We start from the raw sequence: 27,754 nt of genomic DNA, 5'->3' as shown, positions 1-27,754 counted from the left end.
TAACAGTGAAGACATGTACTTCGAGTGAGGTGGATTTAAGCCGTTAATAATATATATCCAACGGTAACGTATTAGAGACGGGGTAGCTAGTTTATTTCAAAAAATATAACGGCATCACCATCATGTGATTGAAATACTCTCACGAGAAAACAAACATCATAACGGACAAATCAACATTTTTTGAATTCAAAAAACACTCTCTTCATATTTACATCACTCACACTCTCATTCATCTCAATTCACTCACAATGGCATCCCTAACACCAGGCTTAATCCTCAAACTCCTCCAAGCAATGAACACCGATACACGCGTCACCGGCGACCACCGTTCTCCACTTCTCCAGCTGATCGGAATAGTACCTGCTTTAGCCGGTTCAGATCTCTTCTCCAACCAAGGCTTCTATCTTAACCTCTCAGATTCCCTCAATTCCACTTATGTCCTTCTCTCTCACCCTGACACTGACCTAATCCTCAATAACCGTCTTCAATTAGGTCAATTCCTCTACGTCGATCGATTCCATTTCAACTCTCCTCTTCCTATCGTAACCAACATTCGTCCTCTCACCACTCGTCACCCTTTTGTCGGAACACCGGAGCCACTCGTCGCTCGCATTTCATCAACTTCTCGTCATTTCACCATTCAACCTCTTTCAGATTCTGATGATCCTCTTTCTCTTTACCTCTCCACCAACACTACACAGTCTCCGATTTCAACCAATCAAATTCATCATCAACAGCAGCAGCAACAGAAACAGCAACAGCAACAGAAATTGAACAATGCTAGACAGCCACTTGCTAACAGAGAGAATTTACCTGCAAGATTTTCATCTCCGGCAACTGCCAAGAGATCGCAATCTACTGGAAAGTTTGGTAAAGTTTCTGCTGAGAGGGATCCTTCTCCTGCTGGAAAAGGGAAGAGATCTAGTTCACCTGTGCCATCGAAATGTGTGGTTCCGAGTTTGGTTTCGGCTAAGGATGAAAATCGGAGGGTTTCGCGTGAGGCTGCGATTATTGTTCCGTCTAGGTATAGACAACCGTCTCCTACTGCGAGGAAACAGCCTTCACCTAATCCGAGAAGAGCTTCGATTTCTCCCGGGAGGAGGTTGTCTGGTGGTATTAAGTTTTCGCCGGCTGTGGGGGATGCTTCTGGGAGGAAGAAGATGGTGGCTGGAATCCCTAAGATTTCTGATTCATTGATGGGATCGGCTAAGACGGCGAGGAAGAATTGGGATGAGCAGAATGTTGAAGGTGAAAGCATAGAAAAGAATGTTGCTGCTGCTTCTAAAACTAGGGTTGATTCTCAATCAAGCATAAAAACTCAGGTAAATATATAAGTAGAATAGCAAATTTAAATGGTAATTTTTGTATATATGGCATGATCAATGAATGATGAGTCAAATTAGGAAAATTACTGCTGCAATTTAGTTCTAAAGTATATCAAATTAGTAACCACTTGATGGCAGAACTAATTTCGATCCAAATTGATTGTTTATTTGAAAGAAAGAAAGAAAAACAAAAAGTATATCAAATTGATTGTTTATTTGAAAATATGAATTTAGATTGAGCTAAGAATGGAAACTTAAACACAGTTAATGTGACTTCACTGATTTGTATTGAACTGATACTATATTTGTATTTTGCCAGGCTGCAATGTCAAGGAGATTGAGCGATGTGAAAAGTCAAAAATCTGATAATAATGATTCTTCATCTGTGGATGAGAATAGTATAGTCTCTTCTCCTCAAAGAAGTTTGGAGCTAGAGAAATCCAAGTTGGTAGATCTTGGCATTACAATTCATGAGAAGAAATGGACAGATGGAAGTGTTGCTCTTGATGCAGTGTCTGCCAATCTTTCGAAGCTTGGAAAGGTATGAATTTTAGAAACATAACATTGACTTTTAGTGTGGTCATGATATGGAATCAGGGCATAAGCTTAATAAAACAGATTGTGTACATGTAAGATATTGAACTGTGAAATGTGAATGCACCTTCTTGGTTAATTATTGGTTTGAATTTTGATGGCTAATTTGACTAAAAACAGATTGTGTACCTGTAAGATAACCATTATTTTGGTTAATTTGATTTGAATTTAGATGGCAATTTGATTAAATGAGATAATTTATTGTGAACTGAATTCAGGAAGCAATGCAGAGGAAAGCTCTTGCTTCTGCAGCTGCTGCTGCAGCATTAGAAGAGGCCAATGTTACTGAATGCATAATAAGAAATTTAAGGTATTGAGTTTGACCCGATTTTTTATATTGGAACTGAGTCTGTTTTATACTCCGAAGTTAGGTTTATGGGCATTTTTTATTTTTAACCTTCAATTGAATGGTCCATTTTCAATTAAAGAATTTCAAATTCATATCTTGTTCATTTACTTCTTCTTTAATGGTAACATGAATAGTACTTACTTTTTTGTTCTTTTTGTATGTATCAGCATGTTTTCAGACCTTTGTTCTGTGTCCAAAGCGAAAAATCCTTTGCCAACCATGGACAAATTCTTTGTCATCTATGAAGATGTTCTAAGATCAATCGCAATGGCTGAATCTGTTGCTGACAGTCACAAGTTTGCTACATCTGATGACAACATTCACACAGAGCAATCAAAATCACTCTCCCTGTGGGTTGATGCTGCTTTGGCCACTGATCTTGAGATAGTATCCCTTCTTACTGAAACTGGCACAGATACTACATCAGCGCTTCAGAAAAGTCTGTCAAAACGACACTCTCTTAGCACACCTAAGAGTCATCTAAATGTTTTGTCATCTCCACAATCTAGTCCAAGTGGTGATGTGTGGACAAGAGGAAATGGAATGAAAGAAACACTAGAGCTTGGAAGGAATTTGCTATCGGAAATGCAAATGTGGTTTCTACGCTTCGTTGAAGAGTCTCTTGAAGCAGGATTTAAAGTGTTTGGAGAGAGTGCTGGTGGTGGGAACAAGACATTGCCTCTGGATGGTGGCTCCATTGCTATTGTTTTATCACATTTGAAGCGCGTAAATGCATGGCTGGACCGTGTGGTTTCTAAAGGGAATCATTCATTGACTGATAAGATTGAGAAATTGAAGAGGAAAATCTATGGTTTTGTTATCCAACATGTGGGATCTACTTTTGATAATTCAGCTTCATCCTGAAATTTTATTTTATTTTTTTGTTTTTTACTTTGAGTTTGGATGTTGAAATTGTGATGAAAGGAAGAGCTTCTTCTATCTTCAAAAAATCTGCTTTGCATGGGAAAGTGATTAGGGGATCACTGTAAATTCCAATATCATCAATGATGTTGCATTGAACAAACAATGATGACTGAATGATTAAATTTAAAGCTTGTTTGTCATTATATTATACAATGTTGCATGCTTTCTGTTGTCAAAAACCAAAATTACAATTTTTAGGCTTCTTTTCCTTGAGAAACTAGTGATGTATCTATTAATTTACACCTATTGATTTTATTTTTATACAATGTTTGAAATACACATGATTATTAAAGTAATTTTTCTAATCAAACATGATTAAGTCAATCCTCCAAAAATGCATAAAAATAAGAGTGTGCAATCTTCAAATCTACTGCAACTAATTTGCCTAAGATTATATCATTGCATGCTATCGTAAATGTTTAGTGCATTGACTGGAATCATTGAATATACACTACAGTGTAATTAAAATAAGAGGTAGTAAGTATTAAAAAAAATAAGAGGTAGTAATTTTTATTTTTTTAAATCAGATTTTAAAATAGGGGAAATAGTCATTTTAGTCCCTCAATGTGCAATTTGCTGTCATTTTGGTCCCCCACTAAGGAAAAACTATTGAATAGTCTCTGAATCTGCATTATGTTAGTCAGTTTGATCCCTGCTGTTAAGTTTGACCGTTAACTTAACAAAAAAACTGACGTGACATTTTTTTGGACACACGTCAGCTTGCTGAGTTGGCACGAGGGACGGGGAAACGACCATTTTGGTTCCCGAATGTGCAACTCGCTGTCATTATGGTCCTTGACTCAAGAAAAAAAATACAAAATAGTCCTTAACTCTGCAATTCGTTTATCACTTTAGTCTCTTGCGTTAAAAATTGTTGTTAACTTTATAAAAAAGCTGAAGTGACGTTTTTTAGAAACACATGACATGCAGATTTAACACATTTGTGTGACAACTAGATGAATGATGTGACCAGAGACTAAAATGACATTACTTTTAATTTTCTCTTCATTTCTTTATCTTCTTCCTTCCATTTTTCTTCATTTTCTTCGTACATTTATGAATAAAGCCCATAATTTTAAACCCAATTTTTAAAGGAAAATCATTGGCACCTATTCATTTACCTAAAAATCATATATAAACTACTTCATCCGTTCCTTTCTATTTTTTGTTTTTTATCACTGTACATATGTCAATACATAATTTTGATCACTAATAACTTTTATTATCTATTATAAAAAATTATGAAAATTTTATATTTTGAGAATATTCGTCGAAACAAATTGAATAATATTTTATTTGCTAACATTTGGTTTTTATATATATTAATAAAAATTTATGGTCAAAGTAGATTATATGAATAGTGTACATTAATCTAAAACGACAAATAAAAAGAACGGAGGAGTAGTATCTAATTTCATAGAATTTGCATAACAACAAAATTTGAAACAAGGAATTGATCGTTAGTTGGTTTAGTGGTGATTGTTGCTGAACTTGGTAGGGAGGGGGCCGGAACCACTTGATGTCAGAATTAATCCCGAACCAGATAAAACTGGTGGTGAAAGCCAACAAAAAAATTGAAAGAAGAAGAAGTAAAAAGGGTTGTTGTTAGGTTATTTAATGTATGAAGAAGGTAAAGAAAAATGAGAGGAAGAAGATAAATAAATGCAGAAAAAAATTATGCATAACAACAAAATTTGAAAGAAGAAAAAACGAAATGAGTTGTTGTTAGATTATTGAATGTATGAAGAAGATGAAGAAGAATGGGAGGAAGAAGATAAATAAATGAAGAGAAAAAAAATAATGTTATTTTAGTCCCTGACCACATCATCCATTCAGCTATCACACGAATGTGTTAACTCTGCGTGTCATGTGTCACTGAAAAAATGTCACATAAGCTTTTTTATAAAGTTAACGACAATTTTTAACATTAGGGACCAAAGTGACTAATGGATTGCAGGGTCAAAGACTATTTTATATTTTTTCTTGGGTCATGGACCATAGTGACAGATAGTTGCACATTTAGGGACCAAAATGTGTTTCCCCGTCCCTAGTGCCAACTAAGCATGATGATGTGTGCCCAAAAAAATGTCACGTCAGCTTTTTTGTTGAGTTAACGGCCAAACTTAACAGCAAGTAGGGGTGCTCAAATCCAAACTAATCCAAATAAAAACCGAAAACCGATCCAAAAAAATCGAAAACCGCAAAAAACCGAAATTTTTTAGATGTGTTTGGATGTTCTTTTGTGAAAACCGCTGGATCGGATCGGATTTCGGATTGATTTCTTAAAACCGATCCAAACCGAACCAAACCGCATACATATATTTTAATATTTGTTTATCTTTTTATATATATATATATATATATATATATATATATATATATATATATATATATATTGCATTAACTTTTTTTTTTCATTTTAAATTTTGTTAATACTATAGGTTAGTTTAATTTAATCTATTTTAAATTTTGTTAATACTACATGTTAGTTTAATTTAATCTATTTTTTTTACTTTTTATATGTTTCGAATATAATTGGTAATTGTCATTCCAAAATATTAATTTCCAATATATTATATGTTATATTTTACATCAAATTTAATATTTATTTTGTAAAAAAATGTCAAACTATTATTTTGTAGCGTTTTTTATAATATTTATATTTATTAAAAAAAATTACAATTTATAATTTGGATATCCAAAAACCGATCCAAATTAACCCGCATAATATTGGATCGAATTGGATCGGATTTTTTTTATTTGTCATCCAAAACCGAACCAAACCGCAAATGAATTTATTTTTGGATCGGATAAATTTTTGCCTCAAAACCGATCCAAACCGAACCGCGAGCACCCCTAACAGCAAGGACTAAACTGACTAACGAAATGCAGATTTAAGGACTATTTAGTAGTTTTTCCTCAGTGAGGGACCAGAATGACAACGAGTTACACATTGAGTACCAAAATGACTATTTCCCCTTTAAAATAAAGAGTTCAAGTTTAACTCGTTGAATAAACATGATCCAATAAAAATAGTTGCAGACTATGCCAAAGTAAAAACTAGAGGACGAGTAAAATTTAAATTAACTCAAGGATACCAATTACATGTTACAACATCACATATATTATTTCAATCTTTATTGTTAAATCTTGTTATAATTCGTTGCTTCAATATTCTAACACGGTTGTTTTGGAGTCAAGTGTTCTAGATGCTATCCAAAAGCTTTGAAAAAACGATGTTCCGTCCAAAGTTAATATTTTTGGCTAGAAATTGCTTATAGAGAAGCTACATACGTGGGCGGTTTCATCATAGATGTATATTGAATAATCCGCATGATTTTTCTTGTATTTTTTGTTATATGCATACGGAATACTGTTCTCATCTATTCTTCAATTGCTCTTTTGTTAAAGGTGTGTGGGAAACTATCTATAGATGGTTAGGACAGAGTTTACCGGCAAGTTTGGAAGGTTGGAATCACTTTTTATCCTTTGGTTCTTTGGTTAAATCAAAAAAAGGTAATCGAATTCGTCATTTGATTTGGCTGGCCACTACATGGTGCCTATGGAAGCTTAGAAATAATGTTGTTTTTAATGGAGCCTTCCCGGATGCTTCCAAACTTATAGATGATATTAAAAAAAAATATTGGTTTTGGTTTATGCGTCGTTTTGGCCGTAAGTCCTCTCTCTCTTTTTCTGAATGGTGTATAGAACCTATTGTATGTCTTCAAAGCATACTATAATTTGATTTATATTGTAAGGGATTGAGTATCCCTTTATACTTCGTTATAATATATTGTTTGCTTATAAAAAAAACATACCGTATATTATTTCAATCCAATCCACTTTGATAAGTAGTAGTCTATATATTAATGGAGACAAATTTTAATGCGGAATATGTTCGGATTTCAATTCTCTAAAGTCATAGTTTCCTAAATTTTTTACATTTAAGCAAAACTTTAGGGTATTTTGTTCTTTACAACATACATAAATGCACCTAGATATGCAATATTTTCCCTCTCTCACCATTAAAGATTGTTGTAAAACGTTCGATTAATGTATGTGAATAAATCAACATATTGTGTTTTTTACATGTAAATCAACATTATTATTAAATACATTTCACAATACTCATATCAATTATCATAAAATATACATAAATTATGCATTAAACAAATAAAAGTACTAGTATTACTAACTTTTTTTTTTGGCATGTAAGTTTGTGAATTTTCTAACCACTAGGCTATTTGACAACAAAAAAAATTATCATATTTTAACTCATTTGACTTGGTCTAGTGGTGTCAGATTTGATTCTTCCTAATATCAGTTTCGGTGGGTTAGTTCATAGACAGTTAACAAACTTTGGATTCAAACGGAATCTCCACAAGTGGACGGTGGAATTGGTTTCATCGAATTAATCATCCTTAGGCCAAATACAAGATTTTTTTTTTTATTTTAAATGTTGCCAATAGAAAGATAGATGTGCATCCGACAATATTAGCCACTCTATAAAAAAAAAACGTTTTTACATATAGAGTCACACATTTTAAGTGTGAAAAAATTTAAAAATTTGAAATTTGAACCACGATCCTCCAACAATATACCTTATAGCTACCGGCTTACGAATCTACACTTTTGAAATAATAATAATTTTGAATAGATAAATGACAGATTAAACAGGCTGGACCGGGGCGGTGGATCAGTTTTTTTTTTTGTCAAGTAGTCTGGCGGCTAAAATTTCACCTTTTAAAATTTAATAAATGAGAATACAGGGTTCGATCCCCTTCCCTACAATAATTTTTAATGACCCTGTCAATTGAGCTATGCTCACGATCACAACTAACATTTTTTCCATAGGCCTATAAAGTATTTTTTTACCTTTAATAAAAAAATATAAAAAAATTGTTTTTAACATGTATGACATTTATGTTTGTAAAAAAATAAAAAGGCTTAAATGCAGTTTTAGCCCCCCTGTTTTGAAAATTGTGGAATTTTACCCCCTTATTTTAAAATGCGGAATTTTACCCCCCGTATTTTATAATTTGTTGGATTTTGCCCCCACCAAAATTCTGCACAAAATATGTTTCTGAGCCTCAAGTTCAAAGCTTCGCATAGAACTCAATTTGGATCAATAATTTACCAAACTGGTATCGGAACGACCGCAATCTAGTTAATTTTCCATAGAATCAAACTCCACTAAATTTGGAGTTACAGAGAGAGATTAATTACCGTTTTAGTGAAGGTATGTTCAAATTAATTATCGTATGAAACTACAACTGGTATTTTCGTCATGCCTCTCACCTTGTAGCTCATTTTTTTAATACTATTTACATGTATGGAAAGCTAACGAAATTACCCTTGTTAGCATTTCAATTTCGTCGAATTTGGAGTTACGATGCGTTCGGTAGACGATGTTGAATTTTAAGGTCACAAGTAGATTTCTGTAGGATTAGTAATTGGACAGACCTTCACTAAAATGTTAATTAATCTCTCTCTATAACTCCAAATTTAGTGGGGTTTGATTATGTGGAAAGCTAACTCGATTACGGTCGTTTCGGTATCAGTTTTTTGAATTATTGATCCAAATTGAATTCTGTGCGAAGCTTTGAACTTGAGGCTCAGAAGTAGATTTTGTGCAGAATTTTGATGGGTGCAAAATCCAACAAATTATAAAATAGGGGGATAAAATTCCGCATTTTAAAATAGGGAGGTAAAATTCCGCATTTTTCAAAACAGGGGGAGTAAAACTGCATTTAAGCCAAATAAAAATGTATGACATTTATGACATCACAAAGGCAATAGGATTAGTTTAAAGTTCACTTAAAAAGCAAACAAGAGCTAAGCAAATAAGAACAAGCCACATCATCATCAACAATCAGAGTCAAAACGGTGCGTTTAATCATCTCCTACTCTCTCGCCATCATTTTCCTTTCTGCTGCGTACTCCCCACCTAAACTTGATCATCGTTTGCTTCGATTCATTCCCAATCCCCCCACATGCACACAAATCCCCAATTCCAATACCCTAAAATCGACACACACAACATTGAATGAACAAATTCATCATCACCAAAGTTACTTAGGGTTCGACTAAATCGAACAACAACAACACAGAACTGGGTGCGAATCAGTCTCGGCTTCACGGAAGCCCCGCGGCTTCATCGTCGCAGGGACTCTGGTTCTATCTCCGTTATCACAATGCGCCACGTGTCCACACTCTCGCTCATCTTCCCACCGTTGAATCCGTAAGCCGTTACGCTTCCGATCTTAACCGTCCTGTTCCTCTTCCTCCTCCTGTTATTATGGATAACTCCGCTAATTTCTCCTCCGCCGTTGCTAATCATTCCACTCCTGCGCCGATTGAAGAACCCGAATATCTAGCTCGATATCTTGTCGTTAAACACTCCTGGCGTGGTCGCTATAAGCGGATTCTTTGCATTTCTAGCGTTTCTGTTATTACTCTTGATCCTTCTACGCTTGCGGTTACCAACTTTTATGATGTTGCTACTGATTTTGAAGGCGCTGCTCCTGTTCTCGGTCGCGATGAGAATTCTAATGAGTTTAATATCAGTGTAAGGACTGATGGACGTGGAAAATTTAAAGCTATGAAGTTCTCGTCGAGATATAGGGCAAGTATTTTGACGGAGTTGCATAGGATTAGGTGGAATCGGTTGGCACCGGTTGCTGAGTTTCCTGTGCTTCATCTTCGTCGTCGCGCTTCTCAGTGGGTTCCTTTTGTAAGTTCAAGATATCCTATTAGGTTTATTTGTATTTTTTCATTTAGCTGTTATTCTTTTTATTTTCTCTAAGTAATAGAGAGAGCATAATTAATACTTAATTATGCCTATATTGTGATGATTAAGAGTATGATACTGTTTATTCCTTGTTTGTGTTTTGCATGTGTTGTTCTTTTGTTCATTTCTGATTAAAAAAAGGAGATAATGATTTTATGTTGTGTTAATCTGAATAGGAAAGTTGTTATAATTATTAAGGTTTTCAAGATGATGAGGACAAGAGGGTTATCTTTTAAAAATAGTAAAAATAATGGCCAATTGTTTGTGGTATATTGTGTGATGAAATTCTTATAAATAAAGAGAGGTGTGAGCTACTAACTAATGTCTGACTGGTTGCGTTGACAGAAATTGAGAGTAACTTACGCTGGCGTTGAACTTATTGATGCTAAATCTGGTGAACTTCGCTGGTGCTTGGATTTTAGAGACATGGATTCACCTTCAATTGTTCTTCTCTCTGATGCTTTCGGAAAGAAAAATGTTGATCATGGGAGTGGATTTGTTCTTTGTCCCTTATATGGAAGGAAATCAAAAGCCTTCCAAGCTACTTCTGGGTGCACAACGTCAGCTATTATCTCAAATTTGGTATGTATGACTTTGTTCAAGCTTGGAATTTTATTCAGCTAGATATTATTTTCTGAAATTCGGCCATCTTTTCCAACGGAAGCATTCATAAGATGGTTTAACTGTGGTCATGGATAATGTTGGAAAATGTTGCTATTTTGATATCATGAGTAATAACAGTGCATATATTTTATTGCAGACAAAAACTGCAAAATCCACTGTGGGGCTGTCCTTGTCTGTGGAAACTTCTCAAACTCTCACCGTTTCTGAGTATATCAAACAAAGGGGTAGCTTGTTATAACCCTAGTTTATGTACTTCGCACATTCAAATTTGTTACTTTTCTGTAATGAATATCATAACTTTAAATTACTAAATGTTGACGCAGCAAAAGAAGGACTTGGAGCAGAAGATACCCCGTTGGGTGGTTGGTCTGTAACACGGCTGCGTTCTGCTGCCCATGGAACTCTAAATGTTCCGGGGTTGAGCTTAGGAGTTGGCCCAAAAGGTGGACTAGGTGATCATGGTGATGCTGTATCTCGTCAACTCATTCTTACAAAGGTTTCACTCGTGGAAAGGCGTCCTGAGAACTATGAAGTAAGTGATGAGTTTATTAAGTCATTTTGTGGACAACTTGTGCTAAATGCATTGAAAAATATCTATCTTTGTATAACAACCATTGATACATGCCAATTGAATTTCTTGGATGAGAAATTAAGCAATGACAGACAACTGTTTTCTTGATTTAAATACATGTCACACACATTGGTGGTTTTTTGGAGTTCTTGGCCTTGGTGACTTAAATAGACGTCTACAGAACCTACACATTTAGAGTGTGTTTGTTTCAAGGGTTACAAATTTATTCCTTTGAAATGTATTATTCTCATATATCGTACAATTTATAAAATGTATTCCTGGATATTATTTATTTCTTGTAACCTTGATTTCACATTATTTTTCCACTTTCTATTTCCATATGAAGGGTGTGGGAAACTTATATTCCCATGGGAACGGAAACTTACCTAACATCTTTGATAGTAACAGTGTTGTTAGGAATATTATTCACAGGAATTATATCATATCCAGGAAACAAACAGCCCCTTGGGGTGTAACTTTTATGATATAACTTTTTTCTTCTTCTAAGAAAAGAACTAAATCCTTAAAGATATATATGTTTGTTATGGTAACAGTAAGCAAGTAGAATCATGTCATTTCCGAGGTAAAATACACTGTTAGGAAATTGCATTCACCTTGAACACTTTATGCATCTATAGGAGAATGTGCAAATGAAATTATGTATTCATCAATAGTTTCATTCAGATTTAATGCGTTAATTTCAGATTAATGCATTCATATCGTGATGCAAGCTAATTCTTAACAGAAGGGTTAATGCAAATGTTGAGAATTTTTACTAGATGTATGCAGGCTGTTACTGTTCGTCCTTTATCTTCGGTGTGTGCTCTTGTTCGGTTTGCTGAAGAACCCCAGATGTTTGCAATTGAATTCAGTGATGGATGCCCCATCCATGTAAGTCTTTTTTATGCTACTCTAGTTGTACATTCTTATCGTATAAACTTTCTCATGCATATGCCATGAATTGTAGGTTTACGCAAGCACATCTCGTGATAGCTTACTTGCAGCAGTTCGTGATGCGTTGCAAACAGAAGTAGGTATTCTTGGTTAAGAATTTTTCTATGATTGTATTGTACGTGTACTTTGAATCACAGTGACATACATGTGTCTTGCAATAGTTGTTTATATTCACTTTGAACCATTTTATGAACTGGAGGAAATTATGTTTAATATATTGAAAAGAAAGTGTCACATGCATGTTTGACTTATGATGTTTTTTACAGGGTCAATGTGCCATACCTGTCTTGCCAAGACTAACAATGCCTGGTCACCGTATTGATCCTCCCTGTGGGAGAGTTTATTTGCAATATGGTCAACAAAAGCCTGTTGCTGATGCAGAAAGTGCATCCATGCATTTGAAACATTTAGCAGCTTCTGCCAAAGATGCCGTTGCTGAAGGTGGTTCCATTCCTGGATCTAGGGCTAAACTATGGCGTAGAATAAGGGAGTTCAATGCTTGTATACCTTATAGTGGGGTGCCTTCAAACATTGAAGTACCAGAAGTTACTTTGATGGCATTGATTACTATGCTTCCTGCTGCGCCGAATCTTCCTCCAGAGTCTCCTCCACTGCCACCCCCTTCTCCTAAAGCTGCAGCTACTGTGATGGGTTTTATTGCATGTTTACGTAGACTACTTTCTTCAAGAAGTGCAGCTTCACATGTGATGTCTTTTCCAGCAGCAGTTGGAAGGATGATGGGTTTACTCAGAAATGGTTCAGAAGGTGTAGCTTCCGAGGCTGCAGGGCTTGTTGCTGTACTCATTGGTGGTGGACCTGGTGATGCGAGTGTAATCGATTCTAAAGGAGAGTGGCATGCTACAATTATGCATAACAAGTCAGTATTGTTTGCTAATCATAGTTATATCATTATCCTTGTCAACAGATTAAAACCCATATCAGTATCGCCATTGCTGTCAATGGCTCTTGTTGAAGTGCTTGAAGCTATGATTTGTGATCCGCATGGAGAGACTACCCAATATACTGTTTTTGTCGAGTTGTTACGCCAAGTTGCTGGGTTGAAGCGCCGCTTGTTTGCGCTGTTTGGTCACCCTGCTGAAAGTGTTAGAGAAACGGTAGCTGTGATAATGCGATCAATTGCAGAAGAAGATGCTATTGCTGCAGAGTCAATGCGAGATGCTTCTCTACGTGATGGTGCTTTGTTGAGGCACTTACTACATGCATTTTTTCTTCCTGCTGGTGAGCGCCGTGAAGTTAGTAGACAACTTGTTGCTCTTTGGGCAGATTCCTATCAACCAGCTTTGGAGCTATTATCTCGAATTCTACCTCCGGGCCTTGTTGCTTATTTGCACACACGTTCGGATGGAGTTCTTTCTGAAGACACTAGTCAAGAAGAGTCATCAACTAGGAGAAGAAAAAGACGCTTACTTCAGCAGAGGAAAGGTCGCACTGGGAGAGGATCGACCTCCCAAGAACAATCTTTCCCTTCCGCTAATAACTTCGATGTTTCTGATTCAGGTAGGCAGACAGGGGTTGCTGTTGGTAGAGGCTCAGATAACTATCCTAACACTTCTGTTGACCCAAGCTCTGTACAGGCATCAAGTTTTCAATCTAATATAGTTCATTCTAGTGAAAATTTTGCCGATGGATCTACTGCAGAAGCCCAAAATGGGTTTTCAACTGTTGTAGCTTCAAATATTGTGGCATCAGAAAACTCAAACGAAGCTCCTGATTTTTCAAATTCAGTTGATCCTGACAGCAGTGCAGTTGGTTTGCAGAATGCAGGCATTCCAGCTCCTGCTCAAGTTGTTGTGGAGAACACCCCTGTAGGATCTGGTCGGCTTTTATGTAATTGGCCTGAATTTTGGCGAGCTTTTGATCTTGATCACAATCGGGCAGACTTGATTTGGAATGAGCGCACCAGGCAGGAGTTGAGAGAATCGTTGCAAGCTGAAGTTCATAAGCTAGATGTTGAGAAAGAGCGTACTGAAGATATTGTTCCAGGGGGTGCTACCCTTGAAATGATGTCAGGGGTTGAGAGTGTACCACAGATATCTTGGAACTACTCTGAATACGCTGTCCGTTACCCAAGCTTGTCGAAAGAAGTTTGTGTGGGTCAGTATTATCTGCGTTTACTGCTTGAGAGTGGCAGTGGGGGCAGGGCACAAGACTTCCCATTGCGTGATCCGGTTGCTTTCTTTAGAGCCCTTTACCATCGTTTTTTGTGTGATGCGGACACAGGGCTTACCGTAGATGGCGCTGTTCCCGATGAATTAGGTGCATCTGATGATTGGTGTGACATGGGTAGGTTAGATGGTTTTGGTGGAGGTGGTGGATCATCAGTGAGAGAGCTTTGTGCAAGGGCAATGACAATTGTATATGAGCAGCATAACAAGACCATAGGCCCTTTTGAAGGTACAGCTCACATCACTGTTCTCTTGGATAGGACAGATGACAGAGCCTTGAGGCACCGGCTTCTTTTACTTCTGAAGGTTTGTGTCGATTGAATTTACTTGTTCCTTGCTCTGTCCTTTTGTGTTGCCCTTCCCTCTAGTTTTATTACTTTCTATGAGTAAGGGATGAAGGATTGCTCTGCTTTTGAATTTCATGCTAATATTTGCGCCTTTTTCTCTAGGTACTAATATTTTGGCAGGTTGTTGAGCCAAAAGAAAAATGCATTTTAAAATTTGACCTTCAATGTTGCTATTTGTGATAGGATCTGTTGTCAATTGTGGGTTTTAAAAATTCTTGAGTAAACTACAAATTCTGCTGATTGATAGTTTTAAATAACTATGGTTTACTCAATTTCAGGCATTGATGAAGGTTTTATCAAATGTAGAGGCTTGTGTTCTGGTCGGAGGTTGTGTTTTAGCTGTTGATCTGATTACAGTTGTACATGAAACCTCAGAGAGGACATCTATTCCCTTGCAATCAAATTTGATAGCAGCTAGTGCTTTTATGGAACCACTTAAGGAATGGATGTATATTGGCAAAGATGGTTCTCAAGTTGGGCCTATGGAAAAAGATGCTATTAGAAGGTTATGGTCCAAGAAGGATATTGATTGGACAACAAGATTTTGGGCTTCTGGGATGCTAGATTGGAAGAAGTTGCGTGATATTCGTGAGCTTCGTTGGGCACTTGCAAGTAGAGTTCCTGTCATTACCCCGCCTCAGGTAGATCATGTTCTTCCTGGAAGATATATTGTTATTCATATAAATATAATATAATTTCTTCTGTTCTTGTTTTCTATTGCCTAATGTTTTTTTCTTCCCCTATGTTTGATGATCACTCTTAAATTTGTCCGGTCTTCTTTGTTAGCTTAAAAGGCATAGAGAACACAGTTGGGAATGTACTAACGATGAAAGAACACAGTTATGTTCTTAAAATCAATGTCTCGCTGGAAAGTGTTCTTATGCTAAGAATTTGTTGTGTAGAAATTAGAAAACATTTTTTGACATTATTCCATTTATTTTCTTGGCAACCCTTTGATAGATAGAATATAAATATTTTATTCAGGTTGGGGACACAGCTTTGTCCATATTGCATAGCATGGTGTCTGCGCATTCAGATTTAGATGATGCTGGAGAGATTGTTACTCCAACTCCTAGAGTAAAAAGAATATTGTCTAGTCCACGCTGCCTTCCACATATTGCACAGGTAATACAAATTGTTTCTTATTAATCAGCCAATAGCCATGTAGGAAAATAGTATTTGTTTTCTCTTGCATCCTTTTAATTAGTCTAACTCAAAATCATTTTCGTTTGATTCTTTGATTATTGATTGTCTTATTCTTGTTCCCTATATCATTCTTAATCAAGTTGTTTGATATGTGAAATTATTTTGTTGATAGTCGTTTTTTCTACATATCCTAATAACTTCTCTGTTTTGGGTGGGCATGGTGAACACAGTCCATTCTTTCTGGGGAACCAAGTATAGTTGAGGCAGCTGCTGCTTTGCTGAAGGCTATTGTTACCCGCAATCCCAAAGCCATGATACGTCTATACAGCACTGGTGCATTTTATTTTGCGCTAGCTTATCCTGGGTCTAATCTACTTTCGATTGGAAAGCTCTTTTCTGTTACCCATGTCCATCAAGCATTTCATGGTGGTGAAGAGGCTGCAGTTTCTTCTTCATTGCCTTTGGCAAAACGTAGTGTTCTTGGTGGACTTCTCCCTGAATCACTGCTGTATGTACTGGAGCGTAGTGGTCCAGCGGCATTTGCGGCTGCAATGGTTTCTGATTCGGACACTCCGGAGATAATATGGACTCATAAAATGAGGGCAGAAAATCTAATTCGTCAGGTATTCTAGACTTTTTATAGCCACTATGAAGCACTTTTTCCCTTTAATTTTTTGTATGAATATATTCACTCACTTTCTCAACATAGTTGGAATGTCATAGTTATCATGTGATGCCTATGCACGCTAATGTTTTATAAAAAAAAAATATTCACTCACTTTCTATTATGATATTCACATGATGGAATTGCATCCATGATCCTTTGCTCTTTATCAGGTTTTGCAGCATCTTGGTGATTTTCCACAGAAGCTGTCACAGCATTGCCATGTTTTATACGACTATGCCCCCATGCCTCCAGTGACATACCCTGAGCTGAGAGATGAAATGTGGTGTCACCGCTATTACCTCAGGAACCTGTGTGATGAGATCCGTTTTCCAAATTGGCCAATTGTTGAACACGTGGAATTTCTGCAGTCATTACTTGTTATGTGGCGTGAAGAGTTGACAAGAAAGCCCATGGACCTTTCTGAAGAAGAAGCTTGCAAAATCCTTGAGATATCCTTGGAGGATGTATCTAGTGATGATGTAAAGAAGAGGAGTTCTTTCGAGACTGCGGACGAAGCATCTAGCTTATCGAAGCAGATTGAGAACATTGATGAAGAAAAATTGAAGCGGCAATACCGGAAACTTGCAATGAAATATCATCCTGACAAAAATCCTGAAGGAAGGGAGAGATTTCTTGCTATACAGAAGGCCTATGAGCGTCTCCAGGTAGAATTAAGTTTCCATGTTATGCACAGGCTTCTTTGGGATCTTGTTTCAGATAATGTTATTAAGACATGTGGTTATAACGGGTCTCAGTTACCCTAAATTCCTAGTATCTCAGTTTTTTTAAAAATAATATAAAGACCTATGTACTCTTTTAAGTACTTTATTTATGAAATCAAGTATCCCATGCATACAAATCCATATACTTGTTTTGGTGCATGTTTATATCCCAAAGGATTTTATTTTATTGGTCATTTGCAAAAAGAAATACATATCTGCCTTTTATAATTTGTTTGCTTAATGTGACCAAAACATAGGCAACCATGCAAGGTTTACAAGGTCCTCAGCCTTGGAGGTTATTGCTTTTATTAAAGGGACAGTGCATTTTATACAGAAGATATGGAGGCATATTAGAGCCGTTCAAATATGCTGGCTATCCCATGTTGCTGAGTGCCGTTACCGTTGACAAGGATGATAACAATTTTCTTTCTCCAGACAGAGCACCTCTCCTCGTTGCTGCCTCAGAGCTCGTCTGGCTAACGTAAGATTTCTATGTCTTTTCTTGTGGTAATAGTTTTTAAACACTTCATGGTCATTTCTGGTTTTTTATTAAATTTTAATGTTATCAGGTGTGCTTCTTCTTCATTGAATGGTGAGGAGCTGGTACGAGATGGAGGCATAAATCTTCTTGGAACTCTTCTTTCCCGCTGCATGGGTGTTGTTCAGCCAACTACACTTGGAAATGAACCATCTGCCATAATTGTTACGAACATCATGCGAACATTTGCAGTTCTTAGTCAATTTGAGGCTGCCAGAGTTGAGATACTTGAGTTTTCTGGATTAATCGAGGACATCGTGCATTGCACTGAATTTGAGCTTGTACCTGCAGCAGTTGATGCTGCTTTACAGACAATTGCCAGTGTTTCTGTTTCCTCTGAATTGCAGAATGCTTTATTGAAGGCTGGTGTTTTATGGTATGTCTTCTTCAACTTGTTTTATTATTTAATGTATGTGTTTTATTATCGAGTTCCTTTTTCAAAAAATAAATTAAGCACTTGTCTATGATGTTAATAGCGGCGCTATAGCGGGATAGCGTAGCGGCAGACCCCTCCCCGCCATGCTATAGGTCCGCTTTCCGCTATTTAGAGAAGCGAAAATAGCGGCCGCTATTTGCAGGTGAATAGCGTTTTCGTAGCAGATCCATAGGGGTATCTGTCCGCTATTGCCTTTTGGGAGAAAAAATTGACGAGAACCCTAATTTTTAGAAATAAATCATAAAGTTAGGGGTATTTTAGGCTTTTCCCCACCTCTTTGGTGCCCTAAGTTCTCATATCAAGTGATTACTTTTCTCTGTGCGTTGTTTCTTCTTTCAACGTTTCTCAAATACTTCAACGATCTTCTCCTTCAACGCTCGCTTTAAAAGTATGATGGAATGTTATTTTGTCTTTTATTTAGAACCTATTTTGATCGTAAATGACAATATTTAGTATAATTACTGGGATTTATGTATGTTGTTGGAATTTATGTTTACTTTGTACATGGATTTTTGGTCTTCACAATAGCGGTCATCCGGCGCTACGTGCCGCTATCTGAGATTAACAACATAGGCACTTGTAAAGTGTTAGAATATAAGAAAATATCTTTGATATTATATTAAAGGGGTAAATGCTTATTTACCCCCTGCAAAATTAGAGATTTTTCGTTTACCCCCTGCACGAATTTTTTTCTGTTTACCCCTTAGATGGACAAGTGGGCATCTGAGTGTGCATCTTTGCTGACGTGGGAAGTGGGATGCACACGTGGAAAACATTAAATTTATATTTATTTTTAAAAATCCACGTCAATTAATTTTATTTTATTTTTAAAAATATTTTTTTAAGAAAAAGATTCTTAAAGCTTTAAGAATTTTTATTTCAAAAAAAAATATTATTTGTTTTAAAAAAATAATATTAACTGACGTGGATTTTTTAAAATAAATATAAATTTAATGTATTCCCACATGTGCATGCCACGTCAGCAAAGATGCACAGTCAGATGCCCACTTGTCCATCTAGGGGGCAACATGGAAAAATCTTGACATTGCAGGGGGGGTAAACAGAAAAAAAAAATTCACGCAGGGGGTAAACGAAAAATCTCAAATTTTGCAGGGGTAAATAGGCATTTACCCTATATTAAAGTATCTTACATTATTTTCTGGGAGCAGTTTATAATCTTAGATGATCTTATATTATCTCTTGGGATTAGATTTTATATTACTTATTATTATTATTGGCTCTTTATTTAGGATTGAGTCTATGTATCTATAAATAGAGATTAGCATTTCAATTTTTTGTATTATGTCAATATCAAACATATTTTACTAGGCTTTAACATTAAGTAAACCTTTTTTGTTTTTGCAATTTACCCTACTTTTGTTTGATGAAAAACAAAAAAATTTGAATGACCTTTGCTCTACAAACTGCAGCCGTTAGTTTCCGCCATCAGACATAGCGGTTTGTTCAAATTCTGCAATGAAATAGTGCTGTAGCATTTATTTGACAACATTTTGTACTAAATAATATCATGGAACAATAGCGATTTGTTCAAATTCTGCTATGCTATAGCTGCTATTTAACAACAATGCTTCATATCATCATTTCATGAAACATTTCTATCTCTCTTTACAACGTTCAATGTAAAAAGTAATTAATTTGAAAAATTTAAGACTTAAAAAAATAAGTGTTTTTTTTTTTAATGTATAGTCGTTTTTATCAATTTTACCAAAAATCATGTCATCTTTGATTGGTCCACAGCTTTTTGGTTACAAGTCCACAAATGATAATAGGGTGTAAAATTACACGTCAATGATATTGTGATTTTTTTTTTGAATGGCAACGATATTGTGAATTAAAAATAGATACAAAGCTATGCATACAAAATTTGATTACTATATTATAATGGACTAATTTACAATACATATTTACTTCTCATTGGAGGAGTGTGTAAATTTAAGCATAAGATGGGTGGAAAAATTTAATTCAAGCATTTTGCAAGAGAGGGGAGTGTAATTTTTCCTAATGTGTATTATATAAGAGGGGAGAAGAATGTTTATTTTGACATAAGATGGGAGGGTTGTGTAATTTACGTTCTCTCCGGGGAGAAATATAATTTCTCATTTTTTAAATTATTAAATATAATTTAAGCTTCTAATTTTAGATGATTTGTATTTTTAAACAGTTATTTGTATTGTGGGATGGTATAAATTATTTATAATCTTTGTTTAGAGTGCTACGTTGGATGAGATATCTGTGTTTATAAATGAGAGGTATCCCTACAAGCCAATTTTGTAGGGTTCAGTTAGACACATTCCAAATTTTAATATTGGTATCATAGCCAATTTTGTAGGGTTGATCCGTCAGGCCACTCGGGTCATGCACTAGATCTCCCGTTCTCTGCATGAGATATGAACCGATAATGTGTTTATAAATGGGGGGAACCCTAGCAGCTGTCTCAGTATAGGTTTTAGGGAATTAGGGGTTGGCTGCTTTGCACCGCAATCCAAGATAGCTAACTGTGTTATTAAAATTGGCTTTTCAAAGACGCTCTGGCACCGACCCACTTCTAATGTGCGTGTAGGAAGATTAATCTACCTAATAATTGCACTCGACCCTCTTCCTGCCTTGAACCCAAGATAGCACCCTTCTCTTAGCATTGTTACATACTTACATTTACTTCTCTATGCATCTCAGTTAATATCAGTTAACTAACCCTTTCCATCATGTAGTGACTTTTCAAGTCGTTGGTTAGCTAATGAGTTTTAGCTTCTGTATGTTTACAGTAATTATTTGTGGTATATAAAGAAAATTTTCTATCCTAGGCGGTTATGTCAATATTTTTTGTACTTATCTATTTAATATGGTCTTCAATAGGTACCTTTTGCCATTGCTGCTTCAGTATGACTCAACTGCAGAAGAATCTGGTGCAACTGAATCACACGGTGTTGGTGCTAGTGTTCAAATTGCAAAAAACATGCATGCCGTAAGAGCATCTGAGGCTTTGTCAAGACTCAGTGGTTTGTATGGCGATGGGAGTTTAATACCTTACAATCAGGCAGCTGCTGATGCTCTTAAAGTTTTGCTAACTCCTAAGCTTTCTAGCATGTTAAAAGATCAAATTCCCAAAGATTTACTTTCAAAATTAAACGCAAACCTGGAGTCACCAGAGGTGAACTTCTTAATCCACTACTTCTACTTGCCCTGTTGGTTAAAAATAATACTGTGTGGATGTCCGCTGAACAGTATGTTGCTTTTGTATGGATAGTAGTAATCTGCTACTTGACCTGAAAACTTGTTATAAAAAATATATCTGTTTGGATATCCATGAGTATATATTTTTTTTTAAAATGCATCAAAAAATTATATTTTTTTGTGATTATGTAAAATTTCTCACTCATATTTTAACAACATAAAAGAGTATTAACACAAAATATTAATACATGGCACTCTCACTTTGACAACATTAATTATGAACCAATACCTGCGGGTATGGATACCATTACTAACGTCTCTGTATCCATTAATTGGCTGATTTTACCTGCGGGGTACCCGCTCCATGCCTGTGGCGGATTTTATCCGCGGGTACAATTTTTTTGCCATTCCTATTGGAAACTTATTTTCTGATTTATTATATACTATTGTTGATACAAAATGACATGAATACTTTTCTTTCTCTGGCACATTTTTAATTGACATTGCATAGGTTATCTGAACTTGCTATATGTGCCGCATCTGTTGGTAAAGAAAATATGTTTAGTCTGTAGTGGCTAGGTTCTTAGTTTATTTCCATTTTAATCAATCAGCAGGAGTTACTGTATAGAATGTCAGATTAACAAAGAAAGAACTTCAGATTTAGTCTGTAGAGCTGACATTTTTTGGAGTGTAAAGATGATATATTTAACAAATACAGTTAGAAAGATTCAAAGATAATATGAACTGAATGAAAGAATACAGGGAAAATACATGGGATGTTATTCTGTGAATCGTGGTCAATGTGACCAGAGGCTACAACTGAGGACATTCAAGAGTACTTCTGCTCTCCTATCAGTTTCTCCGTTACTTCTTAACTGCCTTACAATCTAGCTCCCCTCTTCTATTTATAGGCTATTTAGTTACATTGCTATTTCCCTCTCATTATATATATATATATATATATATATATATATATATATATATATATATATATATATATATATATATATATATATATATATATATATATATATATATATATATATATATATATATATATATATATATATATATATATATATATATATATATTGCATAGAGAACTTCGGAGAAATATTTAGAGCCAAAGAAATTTTGAAAATAAATGAATGGGAAATTAGAGGTGAAGTTTTTAATTGAACAAGCCTATATTTTACTTGGGCACACAGCGTTTGAAATTAAAAAATATATAAAATAAAGTTTCTAAAATATTCCCGTCATATGGTTAAAGTAGTGTAAACAGTTCCCCCACCTACATCTATTCTTCCTCACCCCACTCCCTCTTCAAATGAAGACAAAATACAGGAAAATGTACCTGACATTGTATTGTAGATATACTTAGCACACATCAGTTTATATGGTTCTTTACTATTTCTTCTATCATCTAGCCATTAGTTTTCCTCCTGTTCATTGAATAGGTTTTGTTTACTAGCTAATTGTGGTGTTCAATGCTGTGAAGTTCTATAGATGATTAGACAATAATACGAGACAGTCTCTCTTCCCATTTTAATTGGTCTATCATTTGAATTCTGTGCAGATTATCTGGAACTCTTCAACACGGGCAGAGCTGCTGAAATTTGTGGATCAGCAACGCGCAGCTCAAGGTCCTGATGGTTCATATGATATTAAAGACTCACACGACTTTGTCTATGAAGCACTATCAAAAGAATTGTTCATTGGCAATGTTTACTTGAGAGTCTACAACGATCAGCCAGACTTCGAAATTAGTGAACCAGAAGCTTTTTGTGTTGCTCTAGTTGATTTTATATCCTGGCTTCTGCACAATCAATGTGTTGAAGAGGTTAATCATAATGTTGAAGAGACCACTAGTTTCACTGAGACTCCCGAGCATCTAAATCTAAATGAGGTCGTTGATGGATCTGTCAATGAACATCAGATCCTGAATAGTTCCAGTATAATGCCGGATGAACAATCTGTAGTGAAGGAAAAGCCTGAGTTGATTAAAAATCTCCGTTCTGCACTGATCTCACTTCAGGTTGATTTCTAACTATCTTATTTTATATTGAAATATTTCTTATTCAGCATGGCTCTGACCAATCTTATTTATTTTCTGCAGAACCTTCTGACAAGCAATCCAAACTTAGCATCCATATTTTCTAATAAAGACAAGTTGCTGCCTCTTTTTGAATGCTTTTCTGTGCCCGAAACATCAGACAGTAATATTCCTCAACTTTGCCTAGGAGTGCTGTCACTCTTGACAGCACATGCTCCCTGCTTGCAGGCCATGGTTGCAGATGGGTCTAGTCTTCTGCTTTTATTACAAATGCTTCACTCAGCTCCCAGTTGTCGTGAAGGCTCTCTCCATGTTCTCTATGCATTGGCAACCACACCGGAACTGGCCTGGGCAGCTGCTAAGCATGGTGGTGTTGTCTACATTCTTCAATTGCTCTTGCCTTTGAAGGGTAGGAAACTTCTATTTCTTAGTTGGTCTTATTTATTTGTCTCATTTGTAGAATCTATTTCTAGATTTATACATATTGTTAATAGACATGATTCCATGCAGAAGAAATTCCACTCCAACAAAGAGCTATGGCAGCTGCATTGTTGGGGAAACTCGTTAGCCAACCAATGCATGGACCAAGAGTTGCGATAACACTTGCAAGGTTCCTTCCAGATGGCCTTGTATCCATAATTAGGGATGGACCTGGTGAAGCTGTTGTAGTTGCCCTTGAACAGACTACTGAGACACCAGAACTTGTATGGACGCCGGCAATGGCAGCTTCCCTATCTGCACAGATTTCTACTATGGCATCAGAGCTATATCGTGAGCAGATGAAAGGTCGTGTTGTTGATTGGGATGTACTTGAGCAAGCATCTGGACAGCAGGAAATGAGAGACGAGCCACAGGTATCACCTAATATTCTTTATGTATAGAATCATTTTCTGTTGAAATATTGTACAGAATTGTATATTATTTTGTGAATTGACTCATTTTTTGTGGGTGTGCAGGTTGGGGGCATCTATGTCCGTCTGTTTCTGAAAGATCCCAAATTCCCTCTGAGAAACCCTAAAAGATTCTTGGAAGGTTTACTAGATCAGTACTTGTCATCTATTGCTGCTACTCATTATGAGGCACAGACTGTTGACCCAGAGCTTCCTTTGCTTCTTTCGGCTGCCTTGGTTTCATTACTGCGTGTGCACCCTGCATTAGCTGACCATGTTGGGTATCTTGGATATGTACCTAAACTAGTTGGTGCAGTTGCATTTGAAGGACGACGAGAAACAATGTCAACAGGTGAGATAAATAACGGGAAGCATGCAGATAAAACAAATGGCCCGGATAATGAATCAGAGAACACACAAACTCCTCAAGAACGTGTGCGCCTGAGTTGTTTGCGTGTCTTGCATCAACTGGCGGCTAGTACCACATGTGCTGAAGCCATGGCAGCAACCAGTGTAGGATCACCTCAGGTATCCAACAAGACATTCTATTTCAACTGGTTAATTTACAATCCATTTATCCAAAGTATTTGTTTATTAACTGTGGTAGTGGCCCCTATATATCACTCGCATTGATCCTAAACTGTCTTTGAACGAACAGAAGGTTTATTGGTTTTATTTTAACATTTCTTCCAGGTTGTTCCACTACTAATGAAAGCTATAGGGTGGCAAGGTGGAAGCATTCTAGCTCTTGAGACCTTAAAGCGTGTTGTGGTTGCTGGCAACCGAGCCAGGGATGCTCTTGTTGCACAAGGACTTAAGTAAGGACCTTGTATATTTACAATTTAATCCACTTTTAATTAATTCAATATTTTATGCCTTTGAAATCCAAATTCATAAAAAGAATTTCACATTAGCTCCAGACAGCTGCCAAAAGATGTGATTGAAATAGATAACTCTGGGTATCAGTTTCAACTGTAGGTCTGTTTTTTTGTATTTGCTGACTTCTATGAAAAAATTGCTACAAGTCATCCGGCTTCCCCAAGTCTGCTGGAAATTGTTATTGTTTAGGATCACAGTATGCCTCGAATGTTTGTCTGGTTTTCAATATTTTAACTATTGTTTATAATGAGATTGTTCGAAGATTTTATGATTGTATTTGATTGAAGGAAAAGGCCATCTAAAAATGTTGAAAAACAAATGCACCTATTAGGGAGATCTTGAATGGATTTGGATCCCCATAATCACTTTATTAAGATTTCTTTAATAATAATGTGGTACTGTCTACCATGTATTTTTGAATCAATGGATCTGTGGAACTGTTGGATCAGATCCGCCATGTTTATCTGCAGTGTCCTACCATATTACCAAGGGACACATGGTTAGTTTGTTGCTCTTTGGACAACTCTTCCTGCTGCATCTGATTATATAATCTCTTGCAAGGGGCAACTATAAGATATCCTCTTGGGATGTCGACATTGACTGCTTGAAAAATTGATAAATGACATCAAATAATTTTTATATTGTTATAATATATCTTTGAAACTTTATCATGTAATATTATGATCTAGAAGACCTGCTGTGATTGATTTTGAATCATTGTCATTTTTCACTGCAATGAGTAATATTTATGCTGTTAGATGAAATTACTTTGAGCTTGAGAGATGAATATTTTGTATAATAATGCTTATAGGGATGCAATGATGAAGATTGTTTTATGTCAGTAGAATTACACACGCTCTAGATACTAAAATTTTCCAAACAATGCAGAGTGGGTCTTGTTGATGTACTTCTTGGTCTTCTTGATTGGAGGGCCGGGGGAAGGAATGGATTTTGCTCCCAGATGAAGTGGAATGAATCTGAAGCATCTATTGGCAGGGTGCTTGCAATTGAGGTTGGTATCTCAGTTTTTATACATCTACTTGAGTTTGAGTTCCTCTCTTTTACATATTTTCTTCTTTATCAACATTTGCTACATCTATTTTAGGCACCTCTTTTTTCTTTTTAAAACAAAATTATACTTGTCTTTCTGGAAGTCCTTTGGTCTGCTTATCATTAAGAAATGTATCTGGTGATTTATTAGTGGTTTTTGACCCGTTCACATTTTGCTTGTATGTCTGACTTTCCAAGGAACGGACATTTTGTTTCAAATTTCCCATGTTTCAATTTTCTAACATCTTGAAATTTAAGAAACTTATTGTAGTTTTGGTTATTTATAAAAAAAAAAGTGATCTAGCTTGATTAATTTGTACTAATTTTCTGTTGGATTCAATTATTGCTGACTAGTTATACTTGCATGCTGAATCAGGTTCTGCATGCGTTTGCTACTGAAGGAGCCCATTGTACTAAAGTGCGGGAAATATTGAATAATTCAGATGTGAGTCTTCTCAATACATCTTGTTTAGCAGTAGTAATATTTATATATGGTTGTTTACTTGTTTATGTTTTCACTTTCGCATTTTTAGTACTTTAAATGTTGCTTATGCATTTTTCTGTTTGTAATTTGTGGTCCAGGTTTGGAGTGCATACAAAGACCAGAAGCACGATCTCTTTCTTCCTTCCAATGCTCAATCTGCAGCAGCTGGCATTGCTGGTCTCATTGAAAATTCATCATCGAGACTCACATACGCCCTTACAGCTCCTCCACCACAATCTACTACTTCTAGACCTCCCCCATCATCCACGTCTGACTTTAGCGGAAAGCAGGATCAACCTTTGTAGCAAAAAAAGGTATGATGTTTTTAAAATCCAAGCCTATACTTGTAATTCACCTGTATAGTACACTGTACAGTTTTGTTGTCTTCTTGCTCCAAAGAGCAACTAGGAAGCATGTGCAATTTTCTCAAGAGTTTTTTGTTCGAATCAAGAGGGAATCCCCACCTTCCCTCCTTTTTCCCCTGTAAATTGGATTATGTATTAATTGATTTGCTACAAAATAGTGAGGTCATTTTGTGCATTCCATGAAAGTTGACTTTTATTTGTTCTTCCACACGATCTCTTTGGCGCCCACCTTATTTTTAAAAATTAAAACTTGTTTGCTTCAGATTTTCATCATTGCGTGTTGGCCTGCTTACATTATTTCACTTGTATAATCTATTTTTTTTTAATGACTTAAATTATCTATTTAAAGTATATAGGGTGAAATATTTACCAACATGTGGGATGTGGCACATGGTTCTTTAACCACTTGGTCGGGGGTTTGACTGGCGTATATGGAAAAACTGTGTTGGGGGAGGTCAAATTTTTAAATGAATCTCAGTGAGCTTGACCCTCCAAGTTGCACGAAGATATTTACTAAAAAAATTGTTTTAAATAACACTTTGTGATCATGAAAACATAGACGAACTCGATGTCTTCATCAAAATTCTAATTTCTTGTTTTAAGATAATAACATCTGTATTAAACTCTTGTAAAAAAAAACTTCTTTATTAAACTAAAAACGATTAATA

At 35.9% G+C, this 27,754-nt stretch overlaps 2 protein-coding genes across 3 annotated transcripts; both read left to right on the top strand.

Moving 5' to 3' along the window:
- The first annotated feature begins 141 nt into the window (after nt 1-141).
- Nucleotides 142-3,340, top strand: LOC123921697. The gene is made up of 4 exons (XM_045974345.1): nt 142-1,322; nt 1,645-1,866; nt 2,138-2,229; nt 2,436-3,340. The coding sequence occupies exons 1-4, from the start codon at nt 249-251 to the stop codon at nt 3,130-3,132; spliced, it is 2,085 nt and encodes a 694-aa protein (XP_045830301.1). The 5' UTR covers nt 142-248; the 3' UTR covers nt 3,133-3,340.
- A 5,689-nt stretch (nt 3,341-9,029) lies between these two features.
- LOC123921696 (dnaJ homolog subfamily C GRV2) lies at nt 9,030-27,261 on the top strand. Of its 2 annotated transcripts, XM_045974343.1 has the most exons (22): nt 9,030-9,925; nt 10,328-10,564; nt 10,743-10,830; nt 10,930-11,138; nt 11,967-12,068; nt 12,145-12,207; nt 12,398-14,623; nt 14,943-15,305; nt 15,649-15,789; nt 16,041-16,433; nt 16,648-17,142; nt 17,457-17,680; nt 17,769-18,113; nt 21,048-21,342; nt 22,942-23,400; nt 23,482-23,827; nt 23,929-24,272; nt 24,375-24,836; nt 25,002-25,126; nt 26,076-26,199; nt 26,614-26,682; nt 26,820-27,261. In XM_045974343.1, the coding sequence occupies exons 1-22, from the start codon at nt 9,491-9,493 to the stop codon at nt 27,024-27,026; spliced, it is 7,752 nt and encodes a 2,583-aa protein (XP_045830299.1). In that variant the 5' UTR covers nt 9,030-9,490; the 3' UTR covers nt 27,027-27,261. The 2 variants fall into 2 exon arrangements, with proteins under 2 accessions (XP_045830299.1, XP_045830300.1); XM_045974344.1 differs by lacking the exons at nt 9,030-9,925; nt 10,328-10,564; nt 10,743-10,830 and having other exon boundaries at nt 10,934-11,138; nt 11,957-12,068.
- The last annotated feature ends 493 nt before the right edge of the window (nt 27,262-27,754 follow it).

This window comes from Trifolium pratense, linkage group LG4 (genome assembly GCF_020283565.1).
Source record: "Trifolium pratense cultivar HEN17-A07 linkage group LG4, ARS_RC_1.1, whole genome shotgun sequence".
NCBI classification, from domain to species: Eukaryota; Viridiplantae; Streptophyta; class Magnoliopsida; order Fabales; family Fabaceae; genus Trifolium; species Trifolium pratense.
Note: the sequence above shows the minus strand (reverse complement) of the source record. Positions and strands in the feature narration are given on the sequence as shown.

Coding starts and splice junctions, on each gene's coding strand:
- LOC123921696 (XM_045974343.1), top strand. CDS start 9,491: ATGGATAACTCCGCTAATTTCTCCTCCGCCGTTGCTAATCATTCCACT. Junction 18,114..21,047: donor TTGAAGGCTGGTGTTTTATG/GTATGTCTTCTT, acceptor GGTCTTCAATAG/GTACCTTTTGCCATTGCTGC. Junction 23,401..23,481: donor CTGCACTGATCTCACTTCAG/GTTGATTTCTAA, acceptor TATTTTCTGCAG/AACCTTCTGACAAGCAATCC.
- LOC123921697 (XM_045974345.1), top strand. CDS start 249: ATGGCATCCCTAACACCAGGCTTAATCCTCAAACTCCTCCAAGCAATG. Junction 1,323..1,644: donor AATCAAGCATAAAAACTCAG/GTAAATATATAA, acceptor GTATTTTGCCAG/GCTGCAATGTCAAGGAGATT. Junction 1,867..2,137: donor ATCTTTCGAAGCTTGGAAAG/GTATGAATTTTA, acceptor AACTGAATTCAG/GAAGCAATGCAGAGGAAAGC.